We start from the raw sequence: 13,890 nt of genomic DNA, 5'->3' as shown, positions 1-13,890 counted from the left end.
TTAGAAATAACTTACTTTGACTTCCTGTAGACCTTAAAATTATTTTCCATTCTTCGGAAAAAAATACATTTTTGTTTGATATTCTTGATATCCCTCCTCTTCTGTATGCTAAAGCAAAAGCAATTGTTGTTTCAGCTACGTCAGTTCCAGAGGAGGTGCTGGTGACAGCAGTCAGTCTGCACTAGTGTGGTTTATATCGTACTGCAGGATTGTCTGCTGTTGCCACAATGTCAAGCTCACAATAGGATATTTTGGGCAAATCAAAGCTTTTGTTTTTTTGTATTTAGTTTCCAGCTGCTGAATTCTTTAGTAAAGGAAAAGTGTGCTTCCCTCTGGAAATCACAGGGCTCAGGCTAATTCCTTGAAATAAAGAGGAACTGTCCAATTGTGAAACCTAATCTGCTTCTAACAAACTCTTGGGCTCTGATAAGTCAGTGTTTTTAGGTCGTCTTAGTACGCTACAGAGATTAGAAAACCAGTTTTAAAATATCTAAACTAAAATGTTGTTGTTTAAGATGAAATGATGAACTGAAATGGAGGGAATGACATATCTGTTGTCCCTCGATTTCCCTCTTGTCCAGAGGCCTAAGAAACGTATAAATTATGTGGAATGTTTTCGGGGGATTTGGAACAAACAACCAAACCAATGATGCTAGGCTGTCAGACCAGGAGAATGAGTCTGGAGTGCGGGTCACTCTGGAGAGCCTGTGGTGATACCAGGTGCCTGTACCTGTCAGGTAGACCCCCTGCAACGCACCAGAGGGTTATATATCCTAAGCATGTCACCTGGCTGCAGTTGCAGTTCTCTCCCAGAAAGAGAGGTCTCGGCTAGCAAGAAGATGGGGAAGATGTTACAAAATTAACCTGTTAATCTTCTGCTCCCCACAGAGCCAAATACGAGGTAATACAGAGGTGGGTGTCAGTGTCGTGAGCTATCCTGGGGAACTGCTGAACTGTTACATTCAGCACCACAGTTGTGCGTGAAAAGATCTCTTGGTGGAATTCCGTGTAAAAGTGAAATCTTAACAGTGGTGTAAGTCATCATTAATGAAGTTTGGTTTTCCAGCTCTCAAGGCATCCTTTGCCAAGGCTGGGGGAGGGGAGAAGAATTCATTTTTTACAAGCAAGCAGGCACTTCCCAGTTTACCCTCTTTCTACCTCTGCTTACCAGAGCATATGCTCATTTTTTATCCATTGTTCTTACAGTCTTTCTGGCTCTGTGATCAGGCTATTATCTAACACAGCTGGGCATGGCAAGAAGAGGAGGGAAAGCTCACTGCTGCCATGGTGACTTTTTCCTATTTTGGATGTGATCTCCAGGAGCTGTTATGTGAAGTCCAGTTGGAGGAAGCTTTACCTTCTCCTCATGAAATCCATGTGTTGTGCAGCCCAGTCCAGTGCAGTGGCTGGGGAGCACGGGTTCAGTGGCCCCAGGAGTCTCCAGCTAGTCTTCCCATCTCTCTGCTAGCCCTCAGCTGTGTTCAGCATCCTGTGTGAGCAGAGCAGCCAGGGATTTGGAAGTTTGTACAGAGCTGCTCCTTCCATTAGCCAAACATAAGCAGGATGGTGAGGATGACCTTTTTGTAAAAGCATCAGAGGCTTTGACAGTTTGGAAAGCCTCTGTATTATCCTGCATCTTCAGTATATGTAGGTCTAATAACAGAAATAGCCCCTGGGTCATATGCAGATAGATACACACGAAAGACCTGGCTGTGTGTTTGTCTTAGTTTCTGTAGTACTCCATAATTCTCTCAGAGTGAACCAGGAGTGTGGTACATTAAGTCCTTCCCTGGGCACTGAGGGCTTGCTTGTGGCCAAGAGATAAGGTGAGTGCAGAACACGCCCATGTCTGCCCTTTTCTCTGAGTGATACTGTGTTATCCAAGAAACCTGTGTGGTGGAGGGGGATGGTCTGACAGGGACACACATCCATGAATGTAAATAAAGAAACTGGAATAAACATTGCCATTATTAAAAAAAACGGTCTCATCGGAAGCTCGCTTGAAATCCATCGGGTTAAATGAGGGTCTCAGAAATCAGGTGAGGAAAGAACATTGCTAATATCAAACCTTGCACTACTTCTGTTGTGAAACAACAAGAAGTTCCCTCCAGCAGCTAATTGAGGTCCCCTTTGCTATGGATTTGAGCTTCACTGTCTCGGGACGCCCTGAGGAACATGAGTATTTTTAAAGAGAAGGCCAATGTTGTAAGGTCATCAGAAGTGGTTGCAGAATTCTTCCCATGTCACGCTGGAATTCTTACCCATTTTTGGAGCTGTGGCTGTATTTTACTTGGCAGACTCCTTGTAGATACTTGCTGTCCTGTCTCATGGTTGCAGTCTTCCCACCACAAATCCAGAGCAGTCCCCAGTACCACTAAAACATGGTCAGCATTGAGGAGAGCCCATTGTCATGAATTTGTCTTGGTTTAGTTTATCAGATGAGGCCAGGTGATGCCGTGCAATTTTCAGAAGGGTGCTGCTGGTCCTTTGACCGCAGGTTGAGAACCGTTAAGTGAGTAACTTTGAATCTCACTGACTAGATTTGGAAAAATAGGGACAAATGTAGAATATATTTTCCTTTTAATTGAATCAGCTCTGTCTTGCCTTCCCCTTTGCCGCAATGGGTGGCTTAAAGATCCTTGTGCTTGAGTGACAGGCTGTCTTGATATGTAGTTGCTTAGTAAGTTCATTAATCTGCAGCTAAATCCAGGCAATGGCTAACTCAGGCTGTTTTTGTATTTAAACAAACTGCATCTAATATTACCAATTTATTTTGCTGTGCATGTACTTGAATAAGCATGACACCACAGTCTTTGTCTTGAACGCTTCCTGTTTTATAATTGTGATGATCTGATAGATGTAATTAAGGGATTCTTAATTTTCTATAATTGGGGGTATTCCAGGTACAGCAATTTATACACCATTTACAATACTTAAAAAAAACTCACAAGTTAAATATATCTGTATTTGGAGGAACATTCTGGGGGTATGCTTTTTGAAAATTGTAATAACTTTTGTTTCTGCTCTTCAAGGTTTTCAGATGTCATCCTGGCAACAATTTTGGCTACAAAGTCAGATATGTGTGGCAAAAAATTTGAACTGAAGATTGATAATGTTCGCTTTGTTGGCCACCCTACATTGCTTCAGCATGCCCTTGGGCAGGTATGGTAAAAGGTCTGCTTGGGGGGCATGCTTTCTTTTCAAACTCCATGGCTTAGTTAGGAACCTTAGAATATAGAATGGATAGGTTTGCTTTTGATCCTGTTTCTTCCTGATTTCTGATTCTTCTTGATGCTCAAAGCTGCCTTTCTGTATTTCCAGATAACTACAGTTAGTGGCAAACTAAGGGAGCTGTGTCAGTGACTCACAGAAACGCCTGTCTGGTTACATTAGAAAATGAGCTTAGGTAAACAGAAGTAGTACTAAGTGGTCCTGCTCAAAAAGCTGTTTCTCACCATGTTAGTTGATGGAAGTTAGCTTTTCATCACCTCCAATTAGTATGGCAGTAAAAACCAAAAAATAAAAAAAACAATCAACCCCAAACACTAACAAATGTTAAAAAGAGGTCTAAAATTTTCTTGTGGAGAAATTCAGGCTGCTGTTTGTATTCAGACCTTGGTTTATGGTCTGTGTTTTAGCTGATTGGAGTGAAAGCAGTTGTCACCCAGGTATGGAAAAGTCCCTGTTTAAATCTAGGAAAGAATTTGCATGGTTCTGCATGCAAAATATTCCCTTTCCCATTCCTTATCCTGACAGACTATAAAAATGAACAAGGCTTTGGTAATTTCTAAATCCAACACTAATCTGTATCACTGAACTGCTTTCATCTCCTTTTTTGTCAAATTTGCTAAGTCGTTCATTTTTCCAGGCAAAAATCTGCTTGCCAATTCTGTCATTCTTTGTATCTATAATTAGAGGTGCAAACAGATTGTTGGCAACTGCTGCTTGATATTTAGAGGACCAGACTGCTTTAGGACTGCTTTGATCCAAGTAAGAAGCTGGCTTCAAGCATCAAAAAGTGCCAGTGTTCCACTTCTGAAACTCGCGTATGAGTACAAGAAATGTGACTGAGCATCACCAAGACTCAGTTCTCAAATGTTTGAGCTGTTTTGGAAAACAGGATACAAGTTCCCCCAGGCTGTGCAAGTACTTCAGCAAATGTAACCTGCTGTGTTCAGAACAGCTGGTGCCCACTACTCTAGGACACTAAAAGTTGCTGGTGCTGGTGGGAGTGAGGTCAGGTGCTGGGAAGCTCAAGCAGTGTTTTCAAGGTAGTTCTTGCTTTGTCGTTCATGTTTCTGGCTCTGACACTTAGAGCCAATAGAATGGTAGCAAAGAAGAGACAAGGAGGTGTTGCCTTGTTTTGTTTTTATAGAGACTGTTACAGTCCACCTCAGTAATGTGTGGCAGTTGACTCTATGAAATGATGGAGGAAAGGACTAAGGAAGGGAGAGAAGGCGGGGATGCTCTGGGCTGCTCCTGATGGATGGGCAAGCTGGGATGCTGCTAGCAGGGTCTGTCACCAGTCTCACAGAAGGCAAGCAATGAACTGGGCCCAAGGTCCATCCGGAGAACTCAGCCAGGAGCAAAAGGAGATGGAGCCACAGGTAGGGCTAGAGGACAAGGCTGCTGTGTACATAGTGTAGTCCATCCAGGAGACACACTACCTACAGCGTAGGTCTGAGGCCCGTCCACGAGACAGGGCTAGAGACGCCCAGCTTCAGGGACCAAAGGCCCCATACTGAGCTTAAATGGGGCACCTGGGTCATGCATGGGCGCGTGTGGGGACCAAGTGGTGCCAGTCAAGGCCATTAAGACTGTTTGGTGCCCTCAGGCACTGGCAACAGTACCAGGTTCGTTTATTTTGCCAATCTTGTCCAAAAGGCACAACTTCATAATTGTGGTGTAGTGAGTCTAAACTAAGTTGAAAAGTTGTATTTGCATTTGTTTACCACACTTTATACATTTTCTCTGCTTGTAGTCACTTTTATCCTAATTGCATGAAAAACCTCTTCATTTTCAATTTGTCTAAATAAAATTACATCTATGCAAATAACATTATAGAGTGCTGTAAATGCCTTTTTGTTACTTCTAGTAGAATCTTTTTCTTGGCTGTGGCTTATCACCCCAGCAGGCACCCAGAACTTTCTAGTTTCCAGAATCTTTTGGTTATGGCAGCCCTCTCTACTAGTTCATTTGAGTCTAAATCTGGGACCCTTAGGCAGTTAGGAAGAAGCTAGATTATTTCACCCTGTCCCATGGAGCAAAAGCAATGACTGAAGTAACCTGACAGTCTCTGGTTTGGATTTCTTTGGAGTTCATGCTGCAATAAGTTACTTCACAGGACAGCTCAGCAAATTCTTCTTCAAATGAGATTCAGGAATTACAAGAGCACCGCCATTTAATCGTGTGCCATACTATCTTTTATGTAATGATATTCTGAATTCTTAAATTCTTTCATCATTTTCTTTTCCAACTTAGGTCTTCTTTTTTCCACTCAAGAGGGGATATGAAAACTAGCTGTATTCCAGCTGATGTTAATGGCTGATTTTAAGGGAAGAATAGGATCAGTCCCTGCACTTAATGCTTTTAAGTCTTTATTGAAGTTCACAAGACATCTTGGAACCTGTATCTCCAAAAGAACAAATAAGCACAGTAAATTGTTTTTGCCATACCCCTTGACACTGCCTTTTTGGTAGAACTTCACTTAACAATTTAGAAAAACAAAGATATGTGTTACTACTTCTAGTTTTTCCGATTTTTAAGTGAAAGCATTCAAGAGTTCACCAGTGAGCAGTTTGCTGCTGATGCTCAGTACTAGTCAGAAAGGCTGGATGCAGCTTTGCTGTTGCTAGCTTCACTGTGTTTGCCCTGCTTCGGACACTGCATTAACTATATGGCCATTCATTGGGTAGGGGCAGAATATTAGGCTAGATGATTGTTCAGGTGGTTTATACTTCAGGTTGGACTGGGTGTTCAGCAGGGAGCTTCGGGGAAGGCAGGGGTGTCCTCTGGATTTTGTGCTCCATCTTGTGGTGACGCACGGTTGATTCAGAGATGTTAGTGCTGGATTTGCAAATTCAACTTGCTTGTCTTCACTTCCTCTGTGCCTCCCCACAAGGAAGCCTTTACATGTGCTAAAGATTATGACACTAGGAAGCCTTCTGTTGCAGAAAGAACATTTCGGGGGCGGGGGGGGAGGGAAGGCGTGGGGGATGGAGAATATATTTGAAGTCCTGCAGGAATGTAAACCAAACCTTTTATCTTAGTATTGTGTAAGTGCATGAGATTGAATATGGGCAGTTCTAGAGCACAGTTTTTCTGATAAAAACAACAGCTTGCAACATGATGCAGTCCAAATGGGGATTTTAGGAAAAAGGAGAATATGTGTGGCATGGGGTGAGAAATCTGTAGTATTTTCTGTGGTTAACAATATATAACAATTGTGCTGAGAAAAATTTATATCTAGGGTCCTTAATGGTGCTAGAATGCATTAGTAAAGACATCTACTAAGACTGCTGTCTTACACATTTCTATGATCCTTACCAAAATGTTTTGGTTTAGGTTTTATCAGCTTCTCAGAAAGTGTAGAATAACTGTAACACTTTAATAAGAAAATAATTATACAGTTTTATTTTTTACAAGTCAAATTTTGATGGTAGAATTTGATTTGTCTGCTCTCGTCTCCCAGCAAACTGTTATTTGACTGAGGTTTTTCTTGAGTTTTTCTTTTTTTTTTTTCTCCCTTCATTACTTGTTCCAGAGGACACTAGCATATGGGATTTCTTTTAAATATTTTTCAGGTATCCAAAACTGATCCCTCGCCAAAGAGAGAGATGCCCACTATGATTCTCTTCAATGTGGTGTTTGCCCTAAGGGTAAGTAAGGACTGCCTTCTTGTCATCTGGTAATGGAATGTCCTTAAGATGTGTAACAGAATGCAGTAGGTTCATGTTGCCGTAATCTCTTGTAAAACATTTAGTGCCCGATTTCACTGGGAGATTTTAATTTGAAACAACAAAACTAAACAAAGTAGAACATGACACTGTGAAGTTAGTAAGATTTCCAGCCCAGCGCTATGTAGCCTCAAGCACAGTTGTTCTCTTCAGGATACATCTTAGATGTTTTTTTGTTCTGTTTTTTTTAAAACCCAGACTATAAAGGCATGCAAGAAATCGCTTTGAAAAATAGATATGAACCCTGTTACAAATCTTGCATGTGTCTTGTATGTTGTTATTGACAAGCTGCTAACCTGCTGTGATGTTTCTAATCATGCAATTGAAGCTTGTCCAAGTTAGCTATGTGGTAAAGCAGCCTGTGTCTTACTGACCTGTATGCCAGATGCCATTCTCTGCTCTACTTCTGCCTGGGGTAGGTCCAAATCCATACAGCTGCCCTAGCACATTGCTGAGCCCTTGTGGCTCCATGCAGCTCTGGCCTTGGTGGTCAGTTCTGTGCCAGAAGCAGAGGGAGCAGCAAGCATGGACAGTGACATGCATTTGGACAGACTTACAGGTTAGGGCCCTGCCATGGCTTTGGTTAACCCAAGCTCATTCAGTGCGGAGCCATTCAGAAATCTGCTCTGTGCTCTCTAGAGCAATTACATTTTCCAGTAAGGTTTGCCAGCTTGGATCCAGACCTGGATGGGTGCTGGGTCTATGTGTTAGCACTGTGCTGTAGTTTCTCGGAAGACATATCAGCTTGGGGTATCTAGGCTGGCTGGATCTGAAGGAATGTGCACTTAAAAGTTCACATCTTTACAAAATTATTAAGGGAGTGAACTTAAGAACTTGCTGATCATGCCACAAGCTGACCTTTAAGCTGGAGCTTTTCTTTCTCTCCTAGAGTGGAGAGTTTGCCTTTGCAGGGCATGGCTTCCATTTCTATATAAGGCCGTGCTTTGTGTTCAGTTCAATCAATCATTTTCAAATCAGAAAAAGGATAGAGTTTAGGCTCGTGTTTAGAAGGGAATGGCATTTGTGTGTTTTTTCCTCTCTCGTCTCATAGCATTTTTCTGAGTGGGGACCGTGTTCCTGGGCTCACGGGCTTGCAGTTTCATCTAAAATTGGTCTATGGATGAAGGTGCTCTTGATTTAATGTTTGAAGAGTTTTCTTGGCTGTCCTTCTGTATTTGGACAAAACCTATCACTTTTTTTTTTTTTTAAGCCTGATGCTCTTTTTGAAATGATATGTCAGAATAGCACTGTTTAGAGCCCTTAATCATGCTGTATGATACAGAGCCATGTGCCTCTGCTCATTACCTCCAGGCCTCTTTATGATTAGTTGGATAGTGTTTGCAAGCTGCCTCTTTTCAGCCATGAGATTGTTTTAAAAGAAGGAGCATGCCAGGGAGCAGCTGGCTGTATGTAGCATTCTGAATGAGAAGCAGGTACATGTGAGGAATAAATAGACTTCGATGCCACAAAAATCTGGAGCAAATATATATGTTTTCCTTGGAGTTTCTTTTTAAGTCTACTCTATTGATGAGATGTTGGTATCTGTGTTAAGGGATCCTGGTTTGGCTAATTTGATAGTATAAAACCCTAGAAATTTCATTATGTTCAAGCATTATTTGATTTCTGAGCTCTGGCTTTCTCTTCACAGCCCACAGGTTACATCTGTGGAGCTATCATATTATTTTTGTGGCACATATGCATGTGAAGCAACATGCTGAAAATGAAGGATGGCATTGGGATAGCTGTCTTGCTGGAGATGGCTGGTTTTTGTTTGACTAGGACTTTGGATACCATGTCATGATTTTAAAGCCTCCAGCTCCTTGACTGTGAAGTGACTTTTTTTTTCCCTTTTAGCACCGGTACTTTATACATGGCCATAGTCCAAGTGGCTTGTCCTCAGTGGAAATGCAAGGTTTCACAAGAAACAATTATCCCGGTCTGAATCAAGCAAGATATCGTTCACTGAGTTCTGCTGGGAATCCAGCGTTGCTGTGATATGGGACATTCTTAGGTTAGGAAGTGCCAAATTTGCAATACAGAAGTTGATTTTAAATTTCACACATTAAGAGACGTTCGCTTCAAAAGTTTTGGTCTTTTAGTAAAACACTAAGCTTTGGTTATAGGCAAGTGTTTGCCTGTTCACCTGCACACACATACATTCCTCTTGTCTGCATTTCTTTAAAATCTGTTTTCTAGTGGTTCTCCTAGGAAAACTCACTTTTTTGCATTTTGGCACTGTGAGGATACTGATGTAATATGTGCTTAATACAGCATTTAATTGTATTTGCCAAATGAGACACTTGTACTTCATAGAGAGCTGTCAAGTTTTTGGAAAGTACTATGTGTAAAGCAAGTGAATTTTTTTTTCCTAGCAGAGTCTAGTGCACTGCAAAGTGTGGGTGGAGGTATTCTGTGATAAAGATGAGCCCATCTGCAGAGGGCAGACAGAGCAGGCAAAGTCCCAAACACTGTAATCAGCACTGATCCTGCTGTGTTTAAGCTCAGGGTTACTAACGTGTCATGACTCAGCAAGAAGAGTGGAATTTGAAAATGTTGACTCATGGTTTGCTAGTTTACATGCCAAGTTATCACTTGCTAGAACTGTAAATTCCTTTAAAAGTCTTAACAAACACGAAGCAGCTGCTTGCTGTGCACTTTCTGACTAGAGCTGCTGAGTCCCCCCTTATCAGCTGTACTTACGTGATAGATTTTTCTAGCACTTTCATTCTGGGACTTGCACAAATGCAAGTGTTTATAATAAGCCATATTTGTGAAATGCTTTGAAATGTATGTCCAGATTCATTTTGGTTTTGTATCAAAGTGTCGATCGTTTGTTCGTACTGCTTATATACTGACAAGACAAACGCTAGTTGTGTAAGACAAACTTCAGTACAGCCAACACGGTGAGAGTGGGCTATGTTAAAGGCACTGCAGTCCTTATACTCACAGTGAATTTAACGTGAACATTGTGATGCTCTTCCTTTTCAAATAACTTGACATTTTCTTTTCTTGCTATGTGAAATTGAATTCTTTGGTCTCTTTGCTAGCAGAAGGCCTAGTAACAGCTGGAAGAAAAACAGATATGAGTATCATACTCCAGGTGCTGTGTTAATTTGATGTACATGAACAAGTCTATAAGTCCCTCACTTTCCTCTTCCTTAACTTTGGACATCTCTGAGAGCTTTGTTACTGTCAGAGAAAACTCCATTCTCCATCCAGTTGCCAAAGAGACTGACTTCTTGTATCTGCTGAAGATAATTGCTTTGATTACTTATCCATCACTCTAGTTCCATAAATGTGACTGTGGCTGAATGACCAGACAGTTTTCCTTCTGTGTTGCCTATAGGCCAATGCAGATCCATCAGTGATAAACTGCTTACACAACCTTTCCCGTCGAATCGCCATCGTCTTGCAGCATGAGGAGCGCCGCTGCCAGTACCTAACCAGGGAGGCCAAGCTGATCTTAGCTATTCAGGATGAAGTGTCTGCCATGTCAGAAAGTAAGTGTTGAGCTTAGCTTTGTGTACAAATGTATTTGTGCAGGAGCACTTTTTCAGAGAAGTGCTGATTGTGGCTTTTTCTTTTGTGGCTGGGATCAGTATGAACAAGTTTTGGTGTTCTTCAGCATTCTTACAGCTTTTGAGTGCATTTTGCCTCATCCAAGAAAACTATCCCTTTGCAGAGATGTCAGCTTTAGAAGTGAAGTAATTTGGTTGCTTTCCTTGCTAGCTTGGTTCAGAGCAATCATTGGAGAGGGTGTACTGGACCATCATGTTTGGATCTGCCTGTCAGGATGATATGGAGGAACTCATATGTAGCTACTTCACCCAACCTAGAGCAAGTTTCCTATGCTCTAACAATATGTGTTTAGTTAACTAGACTTCTTGTGTGGAAATTTTACTTTTACATGTAGTTTCCATGGCCAACAGATTTTTATACACAGCGTTTTTATAGACCATGCTTTATAGCAATTTACTATAATAATATGCACCATCTAAGGTGAACTCTTACAGACACATCATCTTGCTTCAAGTATTGAAAATAAAACCTAGTATGTATAAAAACAAAACCACTTAAAATGATCACATGTCAAGTTCACAGGTAATGTGTTCAACTAAGTTGAGGATCAGAAGATGGCATTAATTCACTGTTATTATCTTAATGGTTAACTTGGATTATCATAAAAGCTTTGAAATAGAAATGTAGATTAAAAAGATATGGATTCTGTGCCTAAGGTACTGGTTTTGCCTAGAGGGGCAAAAGGAAATTCTCTCTGCTTTGAAATTATTTGTTTGCTTTCTTGTTTTGAAATTTTCCATAGCCACAGAAGGGCCACAGTCACCTTTTCATCATATCCTGCCCAAGTGCAAATTGGCCAGAGATCTCAAAGAGACTTATGACAGGTAAGTAGGATTTCTTTCATAGCTCATAGTATGTTGCTTGTCACTGAAACCTCTTGGCCCTATTCCTTAGGAGGTTATCTATCTCTTTATGCTGCTGACTCACTGGGATTTGTGTTTAGACGAGGTGGAGCAAAGTGGAGGCTAGGTGTCAGGTGAAATGTTCGCAGAATTGCTGTCCTAATCATCACCTTGGTCTCCCTTTGGATATATTATGTTTCTTAAAAGTTGGTGATCTGTTGCAGCTTCACGATTTATAATTTTCCTCGTTGGCACAGAGGAACATAAAAATAAAGGAATTGTAAAACTGAAAAATCTGAATATGAAAATATGAATATTTTATCTCTGTAGTAGTGCTCTAAACCTGCAGGTAAGAGAAAAATGCTGCATATAGCACTGATGGCAATGTTAGATACTGCCTTGGCTTCATTTGGTTACACTGTGCATGTCTGGACAGTGAATTTGGATTAGGTGGTGAGACTTTCAGCTGAATGTAAAGTGTAACATGCTGTTTCTTGATTGGATTGAAGGTTCTGGTGAGGATTTCAAAGAAGCATTGAGCTAGTGTTGAATTTCAGCAGGAGTTGGCACCCAGCTCCTCCAGCATACTGCTTCAACAGTATGTCAGTGCTGACTCGTCATGCAGAGCAGACACCTTCATTCAGGATATGCACTTGGCAGGAGAAGGACAGAAGATAGAAGGGTTTGGTGGGGTGAAGGATGAGCCCCTTGATTAGTGTGTTTGTCTGGACTTAGGAAAACTACTGTTGAGTTCCTTTGTTGACTGTCAGGCACAGTGTATGATCTTAGACCAACTCTTTAGCTTCCCTAGGTCACAGTTCCTCTTGTTCAAAGGGAATGATCACAAAGACCTGGAAGGCAAGGCACTGAAAACCTAGATAATTTAACGATTGCAAAGCACATTATAAAACTTCTAATAAGCTTTTTTAACTATGTTCACGAGCTGTGAATTTCAGCCTGTTTGGAATGAGTGTAGTATATTGTTCAATAAGATTCTCACAAAATGTATACTAGATTTTAAAATAAGGCTTTTTTTTTTTGTGTAGCCTGTAATTCTTATATCAAACTTTTCACTAGCTTTTTACGTTTCTCTGTACCTCTCAGGGTATGAATTCATGACTGGGCAAATATTGATCTTGTTTCCAAACATTTTAGTGACACAGTGACATCTTGTGGCATTTAACTGTGACTGGAGGAACATACAGCCCAAGCTCACGGAGTAATACTACTGTCCTTGCATGAAATAAGGAGTAGACTGGCCATGGAGAAACACACATTGGTGCCGGCTCCCAGATATAAAATAAAGCAGTCTCCCTTATTTAGGCATTGTGGGTGGGGGAGAGGGCGTGCATGTCATATTTTGACACTATTTTGCATGGCGTTGTCACAAGCAAATTAAGAATTAAACTGTCGGTAAAAGGATAAATGACTTTGCATTTGATTAGAAAGCTCTCTTTGAAGAGTCATTAACAGTGTTAGCTGGATGGGTAATAAGGTGGTGTTCTGCATTTTCCATTAATGCTTTATATGAGAAAATAGGAAATATGCTTATTACACTTGCAGGCAGATAGGGTGAGAGGTGCTGCAGCACCTTGCAGGGCAAGCATATAACTAAAATAATTTTTTGGTCAAGTAGAAGAAACTGTCCAGCACTGGAGGGACAGGGACCTGCTGGAGCAGGTCCAGAGGAGGCCACGAGGATGGTCAGGGGGCTGGAGCACCTCTGCTGTGAAGAGAGGCCGAGGGAGCTGGGAGTGTTCAGCCTGGAGAAGAGAAGGCTCCAGGGAGACCTTACTGTGGCCTTTTAATACCTAAAGGGGGCTTGTAAGAAAGATGGAGTGAGACTTATAACAAGGGCATGTAGTGATAGGACAAGGGCTAATGATTTTAAACTAAAAGAGGGTGGACTTAGATTATGTATCAGGAAGAAATTCTTTATTGTAAGGGTTGTGAGGCCCTGGCCCAGGCTGCCCAGAGGAGCTGTGGGTGCCCCATCCCTGGCAGTGCTCAAGGCCAGGCTGGGTGGGGATTTGGGCAGCCTGATCTAGTAGGAGATGTGCCTGCCCATGGGACTAGGTGATCTGTAAAGGTCCCTTCCAACCCAAACTATTCTATGATTCTGTGATAAGTGCATGCAGTGGCAATGTACTGGTTTAAATATATGGGCATTGCTGGCATAGCCTTTGGCATAAGGAAACATCATAGTTAGGTGGAGAGGGCACTTTGAATTGCAGATGGGAACCCATCTCTCCATCTGAGATTTGCTCAAGCCAGCATTTCCTAGTGCCTGCTTGTTTTGGAATTCCGGTCAAGTGCTTCTTGAATTACTGCAGTTGATTCAGAATTGCTGTCTAGCCTTTGGTTTCCTGTAGATGGTGCTGAGGTATTTCAGGCAAGACCCAACATGTCCCTTAGTAAGTTGGTTTGTAGTAAACCATGAGTGTATGAATCTTTTTATAGCTCAATGTCCTTTGCATTTTGAATGAAATGTCCTTATTTTATAAGGCAGTAAT

General features: G+C 41.5%; 1 protein-coding gene across 6 annotated transcripts in view; it reads left to right on the top strand.

Moving 5' to 3' along the window:
- The window catches only part of NPRL3 (NPR3 like, GATOR1 complex subunit), a 50,675-nt gene that overhangs the window by 8,851 nt on the left and 27,934 nt on the right, over positions 1-13,890 (top strand). For 5 of the 6 annotated variants that reach the window (XM_035548819.2, XM_035548818.2, XM_035548820.2 and 2 more), the window contains 4 exons: positions 3,033-3,162; positions 6,804-6,878; positions 10,303-10,456; positions 11,278-11,359. In XM_035548819.2, the coding sequence (XP_035404712.1) occupies positions 3,033-3,162; positions 6,804-6,878; positions 10,303-10,456; positions 11,278-11,359 (441 nt within the window). Of the gene's footprint in view, positions 1-888; positions 1,034-3,032; positions 3,163-6,803; positions 6,879-10,302; positions 10,457-11,277; positions 11,360-13,890 lie in introns of all 6 variants that reach the window. The other variant, XM_050713875.1, reaches the window with a different exon arrangement.

The sequence above is a fragment of the Cygnus atratus genome, chromosome 15 (assembly GCF_013377495.2).
Source record: "Cygnus atratus isolate AKBS03 ecotype Queensland, Australia chromosome 15, CAtr_DNAZoo_HiC_assembly, whole genome shotgun sequence".
NCBI lineage: Eukaryota > Metazoa > Chordata > Aves > Anseriformes > Anatidae > Cygnus > Cygnus atratus.
The sequence above is the reverse complement of the archived record's forward strand: the minus strand, read 5'-3'. Positions and strand labels throughout refer to the sequence as shown.